The sequence below is a fragment of the Aedes aegypti genome, chromosome 1 (assembly GCF_002204515.2).
Source record: "Aedes aegypti strain LVP_AGWG chromosome 1, AaegL5.0 Primary Assembly, whole genome shotgun sequence".
NCBI lineage: Eukaryota > Metazoa > Arthropoda > Insecta > Diptera > Culicidae > Aedes > Aedes aegypti.
In genome coordinates this window covers 241928292-241949131 of record NC_035107.1, presented here as the reverse complement: position 1 = coordinate 241949131, position 20840 = coordinate 241928292, and the positions used below count along the sequence as shown (strand labels likewise).

The window sequence follows — 20840 nt, the reverse complement described above, 5'->3', positions numbered from 1 at the left end:
TTTTATTACAATCGGCAAAGAAACCTCTTAGTTAATAACTAAGAAAGTACTCATAAGAACACTAAGCTGTGAAGCAGGCTTCGTTTCAATTGAGACGTCATTCCAGCAGGAAGAAGAAGAATTTCCAATTTCCGCCACTTAGGCAATTAGGCTCGTGATTTGACGGAGTAGGATCACCCATTTCTCCATCGTGGTTTTCTCGTGATGTGTTTTCAGAGCTATGGGCTCTCATCCACTATCGTGGCCAACGTTTCCTTGTCGCTTTCCTTCTAGAGTTGCTCCCGCTGCAACAACACTTTCACGGAGAGGACATGCTAATTCTTATTAGGTACGTGCAAAACTGTAGCGGAGGAAAAATTTCTTTTCGAACACTATTTAGATTTGAATGTAATAACTCATGACCAATGACATGAAGACACAGGACGGACCAATCACAATAAAACAACTAGTTTGCTAAGTGGTCAACTAACAACTGACCAATGGACCGATGCACGAGTTCACTATTTGACGTTTGAGCGGTGCTGTGTTATTTACGTGACCATGGCAACGAGTGAATTCGGCACCGCTCAAACGTCAAATTAGTGAACTCGTGCATTGGTCCATTGAAATAATTTGAGGTATCATAAAGTCATGGCTTGCTGTGGTTTCAGTCGCTGCGCTTTCAACATATTCTTCTTTTTGTTTTTTTTTTTGTATTGTGCCCCTACTGGAACAAAATTGCATTATCAGCTTACTGTTCTACGAATACTCTATGTCATGCTTGCATTCGTAGAAAACGAAACGAGCGAGAAGACCGTACCATAGGTCATCAAATCCAGACTTTTTTTACACGATTCCACTTCCACGAGTTCAAAGTTTTGTTTCCAAAAAGGTTGAGGTAAGCTTACATATTCAAACGATCACTCATTGAAAAATAGGTAACAGATTGTGTATCTTAAAAATAACGTTGCATTATTACATGCATAATTATGGAAATTTCACTGTGACATAAGCTAGCAAATGAAATGGTAACAGAGTACCCCTATCCGTCATAACAAACGAGGTTATCTTGTCGCATTATCCAGACTAACGTTCAAGAAATACGATGTTTTCCAATTTCAAGGCCAGCCCGCTCTTCGGGAAAAGGGAACGTAGGTTCGTGATGACGACCCAAAATGTAGGAAATGTTGTCATGAAGTCACTGAGCTATGCATGCGTCATCAGAGAGCCAAACGACTTCAGGGGGTAGTCCTCTGGACGGATACAAAAATTCCACTCCGCGTGGGGTGCCATAAATGGCGCGAGATGCATCCCGTGAAAATGCGGTGGGTGACGGGACTCCGGTGTCGCTTCCCGACTGAAGCGGTGAAGAACTGTTGATAAGGGGATGGCTGTTGTTTCTGATGGTCTCCTGTATCTGCACATTTCTCTTTGCTTTACCGCGGCCAGATCTTTCTGTTGATAAGGCGTCCAGCCGTCGGTAGGCAGCGGCGGCATTTTTTTTTATTATTTTAATTTCAGGCGCGCTACTCGTCACCGGTTGATTTACGATATGCGATCCCGACTGCAACAAGATCGCACTTTGATAAAAGGGTTGCGAGTTGGATGTTTGACGATCATTGAAGTATTTCCTGGCGGGTGAAAGGTGTGGCTGCCTTTTAGTTTAAGATTTCCGGATAGTGTGACCGATAGTGATCGAAGCAAGACAGAATGGAAAACTCGATCGAATCCATACCTGGTGAGTGGTTCGGTTTGTAAGAAAATTTGAATTGAGACCGTAAGATTCGTGATAAAGCAGTTTGGTGATTCCAGCGCACTGGTTTCGAAAGCCATAAATGCTATGTCCTTTAACGTGTGATACAACTGTTTCAATTATATTTATCAAAAACAGTAATGTGCCCATAAAGTTTACCTTGGATTTCAAAACTCATTCTGGAATACATGTGAAGAAAATTCAAACTGAGAGTGTTACATATTCATATAGTATTTTTAGTGTATAACAAACCTTGATCAGATAATATTTTTCGAAAGCAATTAAAGGTTGCTCTTTTATCTATCTATCTATAAATGAAAATGGAATGGTGTTTGTGTGTCACGAAATGGCTTAGGAACGGGTTATTAGATTTTGGAAATTCTTTCAATCGTGTTTTTGGAGTGTTCCAACGTGTTTGTGTGCCCAAAAAGTAAATCTTCATCTACATTGGGATTCTTGCAAATAGTGTTTGGAACCGTTCAAAATATTCATCTACATTGGGATTCCGTTTTTGACAACAAAGTAGAACTTTTCAGTTGCCAAAAACCAATTTCAGGAATATCATTTGGATATTGTAACATCATCATTATGGAATCAAATGATGGTCAGACTACCGAACGGTCCATTTAGAAGCAAATAACCGTAGGAAAGGGCTATGATTTAAATCTATAGAACCGTCATATAAGCTTTATGTATACTATTAGTATACATGAATAAAGTAAAAACAATCATCGCATAAATGATATTCATTCAAGAACTGGACATTTCCTCAAAATAGTGTACGAATACACTGCCCATAACTGCATATCTGGTCGGGGTTCTGCTAAACCGCACCAAGTGCCTAAATCTTTTTTCCAAGATATTTTAATTTAAAGTATTTTTCTGTAATAGTTTATAGCGGATGACTAATTTTAATTTTTAGTCGCTCACATGCGATTAACAGTGTCCAATAAGTAAACCGAGATTAAAAATACTGGTAAATCATCATAAATTAACGATGTAATTGGTTTTTATTAAAAAAGACACCGACACGTTAAAAAAATATGAAGCACTCAGTTCACTCTGGCTGAACAAAAATTGAAAAATATGGTTCTTGGTTCGGTATGGTTGGCCGTGTTTCATAGTTTTCAACAACACAAGTAAAATTGGAGACAAGTGATGTTCATCACCACCGTGCATGTTGAAATCCATGTCACATGTGTATGTACTATGATTGGGAAGGATTCGTATGTATTGAATCAAGGTCCTCACGTGTTCAAACATAGATTCTAATGATCGAAGAAAACTATGAATTGACTCTGCCAAAGCAGTTTTGCTGATAAAGTTCACAGTTCAATGCGTGAAGTGTTCACCAGGAATGACCATCATTTCAGATGTACATTGACCTGCTGATGTTTTACTGCAATATCAAAATAACCACGGGATCTAAAAGTTGTTTGATTTCCATTATCATCGAATAGAACAGAAAAAAAGTTTCATCGGGATTCGAACTCGTGCCTTCTGAGTGGTAATCAAGTGTGCTACCTCTAGGTCATCTTCACTTCTTGAAGGAGTGGTGATAAACTTGAATCAAATAATGTGCACTTTGTCTGACGGGGTTTGATGGCGATACTGCCATTTTCTGAACAACTAAAGCGCACCAAGTCCACCTGAGTTGTTCACATAGTATCAGAATGAATTATTTCGTTTTTTTAATTACTGCTTCTGTGTGGATTGAATAACATATTATATAACAAACAAATGCAAGTATTTATTGTCTGTAAATGCCTTTACTTCATGTCTAAATGTGATTTTCAGATAAACAGTACTTAGTGCGGTGTGGCTGGATTAAATTTCAAAGAAAATAGATCAACGCCACCGAAACAATATTTAATTTTAATTAGTCAATTGCTGCCCAATTTCACTAGCCTATGTCTTATGAGTTGCTTGGAATGGATAAATGGTAAGGCTATAGAAGGAATTTGGAAAATATAGCTTTATATCTGATAATTTAATTCCCTCTGATGACGTGCATTGGTTGATGGTTCACTCTGGCTGAACAAAATTACAGTTTTAAGTGTCTTTCCAAACAAAATTTGAGATCTAAGATTACAAGGAATTGTTCAAATTACACGACATTTTTATGGTAGAGAGGTAATGATTATTGCAGCCCTTTGGTGTAATAAACTCAATTTGGGAAAAAATGGCACTTGGTGCGGTTTAGCAGAACCCCGACCATCTGTAACATTCGACAAAAGTAGGCACTGAGTAAATGGAGTACCAATTGTGAATTTCTCGTCAGTATGGGAAGGTCCCAAAATTTCAAAAAAAAATATCAAGAACTCAACAATGCTTATATGAAGCTGAAATGTTGTACAGCTCATCTCACATATTGGTTGAATGATCAGAAAATAATTTTGATAGAAATGTCTTTGTCACAACATTACGAGGGCCATGTATAATCTCAATGTGACTGTTATGCGGTTATATTAAGCAATGTGACAAAACAACTTGGTATTTTTTCCGAATTTTCTAGAACAATCTCACAGATTTTAATAAGTTAGTCGAAAGTATTGATGATTTGATGATGTTCCACGGTATTGACTCGTAATCGTCAAAAATGTCGAATGTTACAAATATGCAGTTAAGGGCAGTACAGAAATACAATACATTGCATTGGAAACGTATTTACAAAAACATGTTTAAGTGGTAAAAACCGAATTATAATTCCAATTCAACAAACAAAACAAATCAGATTATGTTTAAAGCCACATTGACAAAATTAAGTATTTTGAAAATGACTCTTAGATTATATTTCTTGCATAGTAAGGCATCTCATATCAAATGATAGACTACATTCAAAAGGGTACACAAAAACAGCTGAAATCCATTGCTGTACAACAGCATATTGACTAAGCCTTAAATAGGATTTTCCATAGAAATATGGATAAAATGGTATAGAACAGTTATGGTCAATATACGGCCCGCTAGCCGTACCTCTTAACTGTAGTTAATTATTTCGTAGAATACACAAATAAGCTTCTCTTCACTTTAATTTGAATAGATTTTTAATTATGTTTTAGAAGTTGAGCTTGAATGTTGTAAATCAACCATATGAATTCAACAGAAATTCGCAGAATCCCGCTATGATACCCTAAAAGTCCGATAAGTATCTTCAGGTGTCCATTAAGAATACACAGGAATCCGCTAGAACTCTGAAGTAGCTCGCTAGAAATCCACAGGATCTTTTTAAGGAGTCAGAAAGTAATTGACATCTATCCAAAAGCTTTCTAGGAATTTTTGTATTATCGCTTAGATTTTGAAGATTCCGCTGCGATATTGCTAAAAATTCTCTTGTCGCCGATGGAAATTCTCAAAAGCTAATAAGGACTTCCCAGACCACCACTAACAATTACCAAATTCCGCTGGAATCATATTCAGAATCCTCAAGATTGTGTCGGAAATATTTAAAATACAAATAGAAATCCATCGTGTTCCACGGGAAATTCACATGACGCCTTAGAAATTTTAAGAGGTTACAAGGAATCGACAGATTTCGCACAGCATCGCTAATAACTAATTATAAATACATTCTCAGAATCCCGCAGGAAACCCCTAATGTCCGATGGGAATATCCAGATTTCACTCAGTATTTTCAAGAATTGGCTGTAAATTCTCAGAAGCTCATTTCAAAAACATAGGATCCCGTAAGGGTTCTCCTGAATCCAGTTAGAGAACTTCTAGACTCAGCCAGGGGCACGCAGTATACTCTAGCCTGATCAACACTGGCATAGAATGTTGGATATTTTCTCGAAAAGTCAAACATCATACAGAGTATCTATCATATTCATCGGACACTTTAATGATGATTGTTGAGAATAAAGTAGAGTTTAGACTGTATTCGCATTTGCCATGCTAGCGCTATAAACGGCATATTTAAGAATCTAGTCGGTCATTTATTTCTCTAGGTATTGTCAAGGTTATGGATTATATGTTGATACTACAGAAATATGGGGCAAGTGTGCCACCTTAAGAAAATTGTTCTGTAACTTTGTCTAAAGCTTACAAAACCCACCAATTTAGCCTCATGATGTAAGTTTAGCATCTTTTCATGAGCACTGTGCCATTTAAAAAGAAAATAACTTCAAAAAGTATTAGTTTTAGAGCTTCTCAAATATCATCCAAAATAAATATATCACCACTATGGGGCAAGACGGCCACCGAATGAACATCGCAAGCATTCTACGAGTTTTTGAAATTTTATTTTCTATATAATTTACAATAATTTTTTTTTCTAACTTTACCGTCATAAAGATATGCTTTATAAAAAGGTTCAGCACAAGCGGAACTCTCTACTAGTCAATTGGAATAACTAAAATGGTTATTTTTGTCTTCATTCAATACGATATATGCATTACCCTCAAATTACGGCGGATATGTATAATATTGGTTGGTTGGTAAATGGCTGGGCATGGCGTACCATTGGTACCTCGCGTACCTGAAGGAATAAAATAGACCCCTTTGTGCGGTCCTTAGCCTCTTGCCCAGCAACTCCTATCCCTACCTCCTCGTGGTACTGGCCGGGGTACGAGTAACCTTAGGGAAGATCGGGTAACCAACCCCCGGTGGGAACTTTGGTCGTATGCTGACAGGGAAGGGGGGGTTTGCTTTTGCTTTTGCTTCTGCAAACCTTGAGCGTCTGTACTCCATGTTAGGAGCGGCTCACAACAGCGTCTGTTCCCCATGTCAGGGGCGGCTGATCATCGTCCGAGTGCCAGAGAAGGACTCTAAGCTAAACTGCGCACTATGGTCCTCCGAACATTTAGGGGGAATGGTCCTCCGGAAATCTAGGGGGTTGGTGTCAGGCCCTGCAAGCCAGCCGTAAAAAAAATCAAGCAACGAATAATCAACGAGAGAATACGAACCGGGACAATCGGCGAAGACCACAGCGACGTAAAGGGACTAGCGATTGGAAGCTCGGTACGTGGAACTGTAAATCTCTCAACTTCATCGGGAGCACACGCATACTCGCCGACGTGCTGAAGGACCGTGGATTCGGCATCGTAGCGTTGCAGGAAGTGTGTTGGAAGGGATCAATGGTGCGAACGTTTAGAGGTAATCATACCATCTACCAGAGCTGCGGCAATACACATGAGCTGGGAACAGCTTTTATAGTGATGGGTGATATGCAGAGGCGCGTGATCGGGTGGTGGCCGATCAATGAGAGAATGTGCAAGTTGAGGATCAAAGGCCGGTTCTTCAACTTCAGCATAATAAACGTGCACAGCCCTCACTCCGGAAGCACTGATGATGATAAAGACGCTTTTTACGCGCAGCTTGAACGCGAGTACGACAGTTGCCCAAGCCACGACGTCAAAATCATCATAGGAGATCTAAACGCTCAGGTTGGCCAGGAGGAGGAATTCAGACCGACGATTGGAAAGTTCAGCGCCCACCGGCTGACGAACGAAAACGGCCTACGACTAATTGATTTTGCCGCCTCCAAGAATATGGCCATTCGTAGCACCTACTTCCAGCACAGCCTTCCGTACCGATACACCTGGAGATCACCACAGCAGACAGAATCGCAAATCGACCACGTTCTGATTGATGGTCGGCACTTCTCCGACGTAATCGACGTCAGGACCTATCGTGGCGCTAACATCGACTCTGACCACTATCTGGTGATGGTCAAACTGCGCCCAAAACTCTCCGTCGTTAACAACGTACGGTACCGACGGCCGCCCCGGTATGACCTAGAGCGGCTCAAGCAACCGGATGTCGCAGCGGCATACGCGCAGCAACTCGAGGCTGCATTACCGGATGAGGGTGAGCTGGACGAAGCCCCTCTTGAGGACTGCTGGAGAACAGTAAAAGCAGCCATCAACGATGCAGCTGAGAGCAACGTCGGGTACGTGGGACGGAGTCGACGGAACGATTGGTTCGACGAGGAGTGCCAGGAGGTTTTGAAGGAGAAGAATGCAGCGCGGGCGGTCATGCTGCAGCAAGGGACCCGGCAGAACGTGGAACGCTATAAACAGAAACGGCAACAGCAGACCCGCCTCTTTCGGGAGAAAAAACGCCGCCTGGAGGAGACGGAGTGCGAGGAGATGGAACAGCTGTGCCGGTCTCAGGAAACGCGTAGGTTCTATCAGAAGCTCAACGCATTCCGCAACGGCTTCGTGCCGCGAGCCGAGATGTGCAGGGATAAGGATGGGAGCATTCTGACGGACGAGCGTGAGGTGATCGAAAGGTGGAAGCAGCACTTCGACGAGCACCTGAATGGTGCTGAGAGCACAGGCAATGAAGGACGGGACAACGGAGGAAATGCCTTCGTCAGTACTGCGGAAGATGGAAACCAACCAGCCCCCACTTTGAGGGAGGTTAAGGATGCCATTCACCAGCTCAAGAACAATAAAGCTGCTGGTAAGGATGGTATCGGAGCTGAACTCATAAAGATGGGTCCGGAAAGGCTGGCCATTTGTCTGCACCGGCTGATAGGCACAATCTGGGAAACAGAACAGCTACCGGAGGAGTGGAAGGAAGGGGTAATCTGCCCAATCTACAAGAAAGGCGACAAGTTAGACTGTGAGAACTTTCGAGCGATCACCATTCTAAATGCGGCCTACAAAGTATTATCCCAGATCATCTTCCGTCGTTTGTCACCCGTAGTAAACGAGTTCGTGGGAAATTATCAAGCCGGCTTCGTTGACGGCCGATCGACAACGGACCAGATCTTTACTGTACGGCAAATCCTCCAAAAATGTCGTGAATACCAGGTCCCAACGCATCACCTTTTCATCGATTTCAAGGCGGCATACGACAGTATCGATCGCGTAGAGCTATGGAAAATCATGGACGAGAACAGCTTTCCCGGGAAGCTCACGAGATTGATAGGAGCGACGATGGAAGGTGTGCAAAATTGTGTTAAGGTTTCAGGCGAACACTCCAGTTCGTTTGGATCCCACCGGGGACTACGACAAGGTGATGGACTTTCGTGCCTGTTGTTCAATATTGCGCTAGAAGGTGTCATGCGGAGAGCCGGGCTTAACAGCCGGGGTACGATTTTCACGAGATCCAGTCAATTTGTTTGCTTCGCGGATGATATGGACATCGTCGGCCGAACATTTGAAAAGGTGGCAGACCTGTACACCCGCCTGAAACGCGAGGCAGCAAAAGTTGGACTGGTGGTGAATGCGGCCAAGACAAAGTACATGCTAGCTGGTGGGGCCGAGCGCGACACTGCTCGCCTAGGTAGCAGTGTTACGATAGACGGGGATACGTTTGAGGTGGTCGACGAGTTCGTCTACCTTGGATCCTTGCTGACGGCTGACAATAACGTTAGCCGTGAAATACGAAGGCGCATCATCAGTGGAAGTCGGGCCTACTATGGCCTCCAGAAGAAGCTGCGGTCAAAAACGATTCACGCCCGCACCAAATGTACCATGTACAAAACGCTCATAAGGCCGGTAGTCCTCTACGGGCATGAAACGTGGACGATGCTCGAGGAGGACCTGCAAGCACTTGGAGTCTTCGAACGTCGGGTGCTTAGGACGATCTTCGGCGGTGTGCAGGAGAACGGTGTGTGGCGGCGAAGGATGAACCACGAGCTCGCCCAACTCTACGGCGAACCCAGTATCCAGAAGGTGGCCAAAGCTGGAAGGATACGATGGGCAGGGCATGTTGCAAGAATGCCGGACAGCAACCCTGCAAAGATGGTGTTCGCTTCGGATCCGGTTGGTACAAGAAGGCGTGGAGCGCAGCGAGCTAGGTGGGCGGATCAAGTGCGTATCGATTTGGCGAGCGTGGGGCAGAACCGAGGATGGAGAGATGCGGCCACGAACCGAGTATTGTGGCGTGAAATTGTTGATTCAGTGTTATCTGTGTAGATGTTAACTAAATAAATGAAATGTATAATATTACACTAGATCAGCACAAAATAACAGCAAAATCTAGATGTAGATGGATAAGGAAAACGGCACTTAACCCGCCGAAAAACATGTTATTATTGAATGTTTTAAGAAAAAATCACTTTGTGAGCAAAATGTCAGCTATTCCCCTATTGTACTTCAGAAACCACTAGGGTCGGTGTTCCCTTAGTGGACAGTCCCCTATAGTCGCACTAGTGGTTTTTTACGACTGTTTTGCTATAAATCTATTCAAAACATTTTTTGACGTGAAGGTCAGGAGCTATTTATCTAAGTACCATTGATACACAGCATGATTTTGTCAAAAATATGATCGAAATAATTAGTTTTGCTTAAAATTTGAGCTCCCTTGCGCCTATAGTAAACATATTGTGCCCATAGTAGCACTACTGAGAGAAACTATTTTTTATTATACGAAATAATTGATGAATCAAGAACTTTTTTTACATCGAATGAAAGCTTTTGATCCACACTTTGTAGGAAAAATATGTGAGTTTTGTAAAAATACGGTTTTGATAAGTATTTTGCCAACGGCGTGATGCTAGTGCTACTATAGGAACAGAAATTAGAAATAGAGCTGCTATAGACATGTATTCCTATAGTGGAACAGGCTATAATAAATACAAAAATTTGGATTTTCGTAGTTTTCATATTTTTCCCACAAAACCAAGATAAAAAGCTCTCAGATGATGTAAAAATAATGACGCTGGCGTTATTTTTCGATTTTATACGAATTTTTGTTCTTAGCTTTGCGGCTATTGGTACATCGACCCTACTAGTGCATCATTTTGGTTTATTATTATGATTTTGTTGATGATGATGATGATATTTGTCTGTGCTTCCGGTATTACTTCTGGGATTCTTCTAGACATTCCTCTGTGATTCTTCTGGGCATACTTTTGGGGTTCTTGCAGGAATTCCTCTGTGATTTTAGCGTGTATCTCCTTGGGATTTTTTTTATAATCCTGGAAAATAAATTCATAGATTTTTTTCGGAAATATTACGGAAGTTTCTACCGAAAATCGTGATGCAATTCTAGCGGATATTCTTCCAAAGATTCCCTATAATAGAAATACTTCTGGAATTCCTCCGAACTCTGAGATTCTTCCGAAAATGTTTCTAAGATTATACCGGTAATACTCATGGGATTCTTAAGGGAAACCTTTTGGAATACTTTAGAAAATCTATCTGGAATTCTTCTAAAAAGCCTCTGTAATTGTTTCGTCCTTTTTTTATACTTTTGGGACTCGGAAAACGTTATGGAATACTTTCGGAAATCTGTCTGAGAATCATATGAATACTTTCCACTAGATTTTTTTCGAAGATTTGTCCGTAAGTTCTTCTAAAATTACTTCTAGGATGCTTCTGGGCATTCCTCCTGTATTTTTCAAGATATCTCCGTGTGATTATTTTTCCGAGTATCTCCCTAGGGTTCTTCAAGAAATCCTGCTGGAAGGCTTCATAATATCTTTGAATGATACTTCCGGATTTTTGTTTCTAGTGTTATTCCTGCTCTTCCGTAAAATCTTTTGAGCTTCATCCGGAAATACCATGTCATCTAGATATCATTCAAGGAGGCTACCGGAAGTTTTCTTGGGATTCTACCGTGAATCGTTCTGATATTCTTGCGGTGATAACATTGGGATTCTTCAGACAATAATTCTAGAATTCTCCGAATATCTTTCTGGAATTCTTCTAAAAATCCTTCTGGTAATTTCGTTGGGATTGTAGAAGGATTTCCGGAAGAATTCTGGGATAATTTGCGAAAGAATCACAGAGAGATTTTTGAATGAATTTTGGGGCGATTTCTGGAAAAATTACTTTAGGATGTCCGAGAAAATCTGAAAATCCGTTGAGCATTTTCGGAAGAATTACACATGGGTTTTTGGATGTATTTCATAGTGATATCCAAGAGAATCCCAGAAGCTGTTTCAGAGGAATCCCTGTTGGATTTTCAGGAAAATCACAGGAATTTTGGAAGAATTCACTTAGACATCCGGAAGATTTCCGTAAGAACCTCAATGGTATTTTCTAAGAGTCCCGGAGGGTTTTCCGGAAAGATTTCTGGACAAACTAAAGCAGGATTTCCGTTAGAGTTGAAGAAGGATTTATAGAAAAGGGGCAGGAGGATTTCCGAACAATTTCTAAGGAGTTTTTGGAAGAATTTCTGAGAAAATTGTTGAAAATTTTAAGATGGATTTCCATAAAAAAGATTGTTAAAAAATCCCTGAGAGATATCTGGAAGAATTTCCGGAAGAATCCTAAGAAATTGAACGAAATAATCTGACAAGGAAAGAATAGTTCAAACATGTTTGGCAGAATGCAGGGAAATTTTACGGATGAAACCCGGAAGATTTCCTTAAAAATCCAAGAGGAATTTGCGGGATAATCCAAGAGAAAGTCCCAGGAAAATTTTCGGAAGAATCACAGAGCGATCAGAAAGATAAATATAATAATTTTAGAAGGATTTTCGAGAGGAGCTAAGAGGACTTCCCGAGAGATTTTTGGAAGAATCCTAGAAGGGTTTTTTTGAAGAATCCCACAGGGATTTTTGGAAGATTATCTGAGAGAGTTTCTGTAGAAATTGCAAGAGGAATCTCAGAAGCAGTTCCAGAATAATCCAAAAAAAAGGATATTTGAATGGAACAGCTCGAGCTAGGATTAGAAATTAGCTACAGAGGGATTTCCTGATAAATTTCAGATGGATTTCGTATAAAGGATTCTATGAGGATTTCAGGAAGAATCTCAGTTAATCTTAGATGATCTTCCGGGAAACCCCAGAACAAATGACAGAAGACTAAAAATAGTCATTAATGCATAAACTTCCGTTACTCGGTGACTATTTGTTTTTCTCAGTGTTATTTTTTCCGTGACGCGCTCGAGAAATGAATCCCTGGTGCAACAATTGGGAGTTTTATTGACGAATAAAAGTTGGGTCTTCCTGAACATTTGGAAATTGAATAAGCTAATTCTGACTTGCTGTCGCCTAAACGATGTAAAATTTGTCAATATTCTAATATAACACATTTTTCTTACATTTTCATCACAACTGAAGTTATCCAGCAACGCCAAATATCAAGTTTTCAAAATAGATTTTACAAAATTTAGGATCAAATTTAGTTTTGATAATAGCCTTGGTTTTATCATTCCAGAACCCAAACCTGTAACTTATCCACGTCATGTCACGTTTGACGATGCTCTCTCAATGGCCAGTAAGTCACTACAATTAATGTATATAAAGCAACGAATAATACCTTTCAAAAATTACAATTTCCAGAGTTTGGAAAGTTCAACTACATTATAATCATCATTTCCGGAACCATACTGGCGGCCGTTTTGCTGGAAACTTTAGGAATTAGTTACGTCATACCGGTAGCCGAGTGCGACCTGTTGCTTACCACAAAGGAGAAGGGAGTTCTCAGTGCAGTATCATTCGCAGGTATGATTTATTTGTCTGGAAAGTCCAAACCTCATCCAGTGAGCGTCATCGTTTAATTGTTGACCGAGGATCATCCTCGATTCCATAGAGCACCTTGTCAACAAGGCTGTTTGGTTGGTACTTTGTGTCACAGAATATTTATGATGTCTCTCTGGTGCTTTCTTTGAAGGGATTATCACCAGTTCCCATTTGTGGGGCTTTCTGGCGGACACCCGAGGGAGAAAGAAAGTAATCGTTCCAACGTTATTTTTAACGTTCACGGCAACGGTCATTTCGAGTTTTACAACCAGCTTCTGGATAATTGCGTTGTTCAGATTCCTGGCAGGGTTCTTGTAAGTATGATTGCACGGGCAATTCGACGTAACACTGAAGACGAATGTAGTACACATAGCTGGTTGACTAGTACTACTACCACGTGGTGAGCTCGTTCCATGAAATTTTTTAAATGTCTAAAATTTACATCAGAAGATGGCAAAGCAAAATGTCAAATAAACCAACAATTGGAGTTCAAAACGACCGATAAACCAGTGATCCAGCCAACTTTCTTCAGAAATACGTCTATTTGTCTGAACTGATAGTGAACTAATCTTCCTAATACCCTATTGCACTGTTACAGCATCTCTGGATCGTCTGCGACGATCTACGCTTATCTGGGCGAGTTCCATAACAAACGGGATGGCTCGCGAGCTATCATGGGTGCTTCGTTCGTGTTCGGGATCGGTTGCCTGATGCTTCCTGGCATTGCCTTTCTCGTTATAAATCAAGAGTGGGAGTTTTCCATTCCGTACGTCAACATCGTCTACCGGCCGTGGAGATTGTTCTTGGCAGTTTGTGGATTGCCCAGTCTGGTGTGCGGTCTGGCTTTGCTCAAGATTCCAGAAAGCCCCAAATTCACATTCATTCAAGGCAACGCCGAGAAGTCTATCGAGACGATCAAATGGATGCACAAGCTGAACACTCGGGGGAAGGAGTCAGCCCTGCAAATTGCCTCGATCCTCGAAGAAGCAGATGTCCAACAGACGAAGAAACAGCGCAACGAAACCGGTCATACGAAAGGCTTCGTAGCTTTGATGAAGCTCATCTGGAACCAGACGGCGCCCCTCTTCATGAGTCCCCATCTGAACAAAACGACCATCATATGCGTCTTGCAGTTTGGCATCTATTTGTCGTCCAATGGGATGTACATGTTCTTCCCGGACATCCTGAATAGGGCAGCCGAATTGCAAGAAACCGGAGTTAATCGAACCACTTTGTGCAACGCAGTCTACGCTACCCGAATCGACGTTTCTTCTCTGATTCATAATGTCACAGAGGTCATTCCCGAATGCAACCAGAAGCTGGACATCATTGCCTATGAGCATTCATTCATCCTTGAACTGTTGTATGCCCTGGGATTTGCGGTCATTGGATTGATCATAAATGCAATTGGCAAACTGCCCATCCTAGTTTTCGTATTCGTTTGTTGCGGTTTATCTGGAATATTGATTATTTTTATCGACATACCTCTACTAGCCATGTGGCTGTATCTTGTTCTGCTGACATGTGGCTACTGTATAAGCGTGGTAAATGCCGTCACGGTGGATTTATTCCCCACAAATCTAAGGTAACTGCGCTTTCTGATCTAGGGTTACCATCCGTTTTGATTTAGCAGGACATGATCTGAATTCTTTTTGCTCATTGTTACTAAAATAGATTAAATGTCCTGAATTTCTGTACTGACGGATGAACCCTATATTGATTTTCTCCCAACATCTTTCCTCATAACTCGGTCACGTGCTTCATTTCATTTTGCAGGGCAATGGCAGTGTGTATTTCGCTGATGTTCGGAAGACTGGGCAGTGTGGTCGGTGCGAATATGGTGGGTTTACTGCTCGATACACAATGCGAGCTTACGTTCTGGATATCAGGTGTTTCCTTGATTGGATGCGGCGTGCTATCGTTCTTCATTCCCAACATTTACAAGCGCAATACGGCGGAACCAAGAGTCAGCGTTTCATCTCGATTGTGAATCATTCGCGAAGAAAAATTGAAACTTCGTTGCAAAAAACTGTACATAAATAAGAGAAAGACAATTGTTAACACCTTCAGTGAACTTTGCTCATGCACGGTCCATTTAACATCAAACATTTGATGTCTGTGGTCGAAAACCATTGTATCTTTTGGAACAAATTAATAGAATCATGAATTGATTGCCTATCTTAAGGCTATTTCTATTGCCTTATAAATTCGGCTAGTAACAAAAAAAATGGCTACTTTCAGGAAAAAATGACACATCATTGGATCACTTGGTGTAATTAGTTATTCAAAGAATTAATGAAGATAAAACATTTATTGCAAAAAAAAATACAATTGAAATAACTATTCTTTTATATAGACTGAAATGTATACCTGCTAATAATAGATAATCGAAAAAATGTTATTGTTAATATTTTAAGTAGTAAATAAAAAAAAACGTTTTAAAACAAATCGGTCACATACAGAGCAACAATAATTGTAGTATCTGAACTAACTTCCCTTTTCTGATGACTGAAATGTGTTCGGCGCCGTTTTGGATTTTAAAATTTTGAGCTCTCAACTTGTGCACATTAAATCTTAGTCCCTATACAGTAAATCTCAGTGCAATTTCGATTGTTATGGTCACTCATGAATTAGCGACTACGAATTCTGGACAAACATTTGAAAAGGGCCCAAGAGGTCTTGAGCCTTTTTTCAGAAACGTTGCTGTTGAGCCCTTTTTAGCTCTTCCTGATAGTGGTATTGGTGAGCGTGATCGAGTTGAATTGGGCTCAACAGCGTCTTGCAAAGCCAATGTTTACCAATGTCGATGTGCCCTTTTCAAATGTTTGTCCAGCATTGTAGTTCATCTATTCTCATGCTCTTTTGTTTCGCCTAGCAATCGTTCGAAAGATTTATTAAGAAACCTTCGAGATTTTCTTCCAAGTTTTTTTTTTGTCTAGAATGCCTTCTCTAGGAATTTCACCGAGATTTAAAAGGAGGGATTCAAAATCTGTGTTTAGGAGTGTGTCCAGGTGTGCTTCTGGGAATTCTTCTAAGTTTTGTTATATTTAACAAAGTGATCCACTGATTTGTTTTATACAAATAACTAAAGCTATTGAAGCTTTTGACAACCCACACAAATTGTTGTGTTCTACATACATAAGAACGAATACATTACATGTGATTCTTTATACTGTATATGTATGTGAACAATAGGCAGAGCCGAAGGGCTAAACTAAACCGAAAATAAATTATATCACCCAGTCTGATCTGAAACGTAAACTGGAACATTTCGCTTTTATCAATCTCTTCTGAGTGACTTATCCTCTATTGTAGCTATATATAGTTATATATTTTCTATAGAAAAGTATTAGGTAAAATACACAAAACAAATGTGCCCATAATATGATCCGTCTCCCTATGTGATGCTAGTGAAACGATTTTGATAGAAATGTCTGCTACGTAGCGATGGGCTACAATTCGCTTGATGGGCTACAATTCGCTACATTGAATCTACGCCGAATGGATAATTCTTCTCCACTGGGCTCGGTCCTGAGCCAATTGCTTCCTGTCACCCTTAAGTTCTTTTCAACTGCAAAAAGCCAACGTGTGCGCGACCTACCACGAAGCCGACAGCCTCGTCCGGGTTCTCTACTGAATATTATTTTTGCTTGTCGTTCATCCGGCATTCGTACCACGCGACCAGCCCAACGCAGCCTGCCGTGTTTTATGAGCTTGACAATATCCACTTCTTTATATACTTAGTACAACTCATGATTCATTCGACGCCGCCATTTTTTTGTTTACCGCTGAGTATTGTTTGCAGCACTTTATGCTCAAAAACTCTAAACGATTTCCGGTCGACCTCTTTAAAGGTCCAGGATTCATGGCCATATAAAGAGCAATCGGGAGGATTAGTGTCTTGTATAGCGCGAATTTGGTTTTTGTCTGTAGGCTACGGGACTTAAGCTGGTTAGGGAGCCCATAAATAGCCCTATTCGCAGCTGAAAGATGGCTTTTCACCGGGTAATATCATTATCGCACGTCACTAAAGTACCAAGATACACAAGTTATTCCACTATTCAAATTTATCACCACCCAGTACCACTTCGATATCAACGTCACGATTGAAACCACGCTGACTACCAGCGATCATGTACTTTGTTTAGCAGGTGTTGACGGTAAGTCCAATCCTCGCTGTCTCCCTTTTAAAAGACACGAGTAGAAAACTCGACTCGACGATCAATTCCGATAATATCGAAATCGACCGCAAAACCCAGGTTCATATGCGACCGGGTGACGATGGTACCGCTTCTTCGCACGCTCGTTTTCCTAATAGCTCCTTCGAGAGCAATGTTGAACAAAAAGTTCGAAAGCGCATCTCCTTGCTTCAATCCATCTAAGGTTACGAATGAGGTCGAAATCTCATCCGCAACTCGCAAACTTGATTTCGATCCATCTAGCGTTGCACGAATCAGTCTAATCAGTTTCGTCGGAAAACCGTGTTCTATCATTATCTGCCATAACTCATTTCTTTTACTGAATCGTACACCGCCTTGAAATCAATGAACAGATGGTAAGTGTGCACATTGTATTCCCGAAACTTATCAAGGATTTGACGCTAAGTAAACATTTGATCCGTCGTTGATCGGCCCTCACGAAAACCTGCTTGGTATTCTCGCCGACGAAGAACTCCTCCAGCGGTCTCAATCTGTTGAAAACAACACGCGACATTATTTTGTACGCCGAATTGGGGAGCGTTATTCCTCGGTAATTGGCGCACTCCAATCTGTGTTCCTTCTTATACAGAGGGCAGATGAGGACCTCTAGCCAGCTATCAAACAGTTCAACTTCCTCCCATAACCTTAACGGAGTACGGTGCAGTATTTCGTACAGCTGCCCACTACCTTGCTTGAAAAGTTCGGCCGGGAGGTTGTCTTTTTCCAGCAGCCTCACTGTTTTTCAACTCTCTGATTGCCTTTTTAATTTTATCTAGCGTCGGGGGCTCCACAGCTTGTTCATCGTAGTATGTTCTGAGACGCGGTGACATTCTCTCCGTTCAACAAATGCTTATAGTAATTTTTCCACAAGGCAGCCACCACGATTTTGTCTGTCAGCAAGTTACCTTCACGGTGTTTGCACATGACGGGAGACGGCGCAGTTGATCTCCACACGTCATTGACAGTTTCTCAAAATATCCGCATATCATTTTGTTCCATGCTGTTCTGCGCCTCATTAATGATATTGTTACGGATACGCCCTTTGCATTTGCCGCAGATGGTAAGGACAATAGAAACGTCAACGGATAACGGGGGGAAGTGAGAATTACACAGAACAGAATTCAGTCACATGTAGAACGTGGATAATAAAACACATGAATTACACATATATGTAACGTTATCGCTATTTATTCGTAATTATTCGAAAGTCTCATTACTTTTATACGCGCGGGGTAGTTTCGTTCGGTACTTAGCCGGTGCTAAGAGTTTCGTGAGTGCTTAGTTAGCGAATTTCGTAACACTGGTGTCAGAAGTGGGGTTACGTCATGTCTACCGCACCGATTCCTACAGACTCCGGCTCACAGTCCGAATCCGGTCAGAAGGACATTACTGCTTTGTTCGCTGAGCTCACTTCATCGATTGCCGTGAAATTCGAACAGCTGAATGATAAAATCAGCAATAATTTGGATGAAATGCGGTCCGAAGTAAAGGAGTTCAGTGTAGAACTGGAACGCGTTAAAAATGATGTTAGCCACTTGAAGAATGTGCGAGATTTTAGTGCAGCGATAAACGCCTTGCAGTTTTCGGATAATCCTGTCTATCAGAGCTCACCGAACGCCTCGAAGACAGATGCACCGACACCTTTTCCAAACAACGAAGTATTTGGAGGGCCAAGTTCGAGAGTTGCATCGCCTCAGGGGTTAACGTCGCTTGCAGATAGGAATCAGTTAAACCAAGGGAACGTAAACAGTGGTGAAACTAGAGCGATGAATGACTTATCGATTGTCAATACCGGACTCAAGGTAAAGTTAACTCCGGAAGTGTTTGATGGTACGAAGCGGTGGGCCGATTACGTATTGACTTTTGAACTAACAGCCGACATCAACCACTGGGATGAAGCACTGAAAGCAAAATATCTAGCAGCTATGCTTCGTGGCCCTGCTTTGGAGGTGTTGCGGTCACTGACGCCGGTCCAAAGAGCGAGTTATGTCTTTTTAAAGGCAGCTCTAGAAAAACGGTTCGGCGAGACGTTTCATCGAGCTCTGCATCATGCTCAACTGCGATCTCGTCAGCAACATAAAGGAGAAGATTTTATCACATTCGCGGATGAAATTCGTCGACTTGTAGCTTCCGCTTACCACGATTGCTCGGCAGTCGCTCAAGACAAAATTGCAATGAATCACTTCCTCGACGGCCTCGGTGATCCAGTTGTGCAAGATCTCGTCAGATTTGGGCTGCCAGACACATTGGATAAAGCAGTGCAGCTTGCGCTACAATTCCACCTTTCACGTAGTGCCACTAGGTCCAACCATAAGCCTGTTCGACTCGTACGAGACACAGATGCACAAAATAGTAGTTCGGATTCAGAAACCACGTCTTTGTGCGAAGAAAATGTTTACGGGTTGCGATCGGCCGGCACACAAACCTACAGTAGACGACGAAACAAGTATCGCAGCAAAAGGAATTCGGGAAACGATCGGTCGCCAGCCTAAGGGGGCATGAGCTGGCCGAGAACAGTGGTCCCCCAAACATCTTGTTTGTGCATTCACTGAATCGTCGACGTGGTAGTTATTTAGCCGATTTACGTATTGATGGTGTTCCTTGTGAAGCTGTCGTGGATTGTGGAGCTGCTGTGACAATCATAAGCCAGAAGTTTTGGAAGCTAATTGAGAAGAATATTACCCAGCAACAATCATCAAAATTCATCAAGACGGTGTCCGGAGAACTCGTTCCAATGAATCTGGAAACCACAGTTGTGTTTAACTTCGGAAGGTACGCAGTAACACATCCGGTATGGATTGTTGATATATCGGAGGACTGCATCATCGGAAACGATTTCCTGAGAGAACATCAATGTATCATCGATTTTGTGAGGAACAAGCTAGAGATCTCTAAAAATACATCCATCCAATTGCGTCCAGCGTCAGGTTCAAGTAAAGAAACCAAGGTTTTCCATGTGACGACCGAAACAGAATTAGAAATTCCTGCTTGGAGTGAAACCATTGTCCAAGGAAAATGCGAACATCGTTCGAGAATGCCTATGCTCTTGGAAGGTACTTTGGATCATCCAGATTTATTCATTGCCAAAATTCTAGTCTGCGTGAAGAATGAAAAAGTGCCAATAAGAATAATGAACACCTCACAATTTCCTGTGAATATATCGCTCGGAACCGTTATCGCCAACTGCTCAAGTGTCCAAATAATTGATAAAACTAAACATGTTGTGGATTTACAAAATGACAGTTTACATTTACAGTCCGTGATAACGAAAAGTACAAAGCATCTTGACGCAAAACAAAAGGAGCGATTCGTTAAGCTGATTACGGAAAACCATGACGTTTTCAGCAAAGGATCTCATGATATGGGACGCACGAGTTTGACGCAACATCGTATAGACACGGGGAATCATTCGCCGATAAAAATACCACCTCGAAAAATTCCGCTGGCTAAAAGAGAATGTGCAACACAGTTGGTGCACCAAATGCAGAAAGAGGGCATCATTGAACCGTCGCAAAGCCCATGGTGTTCACCTATTGTGCTGGTTA

The 20840-nt window shown here is 41.5% G+C and overlaps 1 protein-coding gene across 1 annotated transcript; it reads left to right on the top strand.

Annotated features, from left to right (window-relative positions):
• Nucleotides 1–1582: 1582 nt before the first annotated feature.
• LOC5566672 (synaptic vesicle glycoprotein 2B) lies at nt 1583–15543 on the top strand. The gene is made up of 6 exons (XM_001651027.2): nt 1583–1717; nt 12792–12851; nt 12917–13078; nt 13248–13410; nt 13695–14681; nt 14873–15543. The coding sequence occupies exons 1-6, from the start codon at nt 1690–1692 to the stop codon at nt 15084–15086; spliced, it is 1614 nt and encodes a 537-aa protein (XP_001651077.2). The 5' UTR covers nt 1583–1689; the 3' UTR covers nt 15087–15543.
• The last annotated feature ends 5297 nt before the right edge of the window (nt 15544–20840 follow it).

Coding starts and splice junctions, on each gene's coding strand:
- LOC5566672 (XM_001651027.2), top strand. CDS start 1,690: ATGGAAAACTCGATCGAATCCATACCTG. Junction 12,852..12,916: donor CGATGCTCTCTCAATGGCCA/GTAAGTCACTAC, acceptor TACAATTTCCAG/AGTTTGGAAAGTTCAACTAC. Junction 13,079..13,247: donor CAGTGCAGTATCATTCGCAG/GTATGATTTATT, acceptor CTTTCTTTGAAG/GGATTATCACCAGTTCCCAT.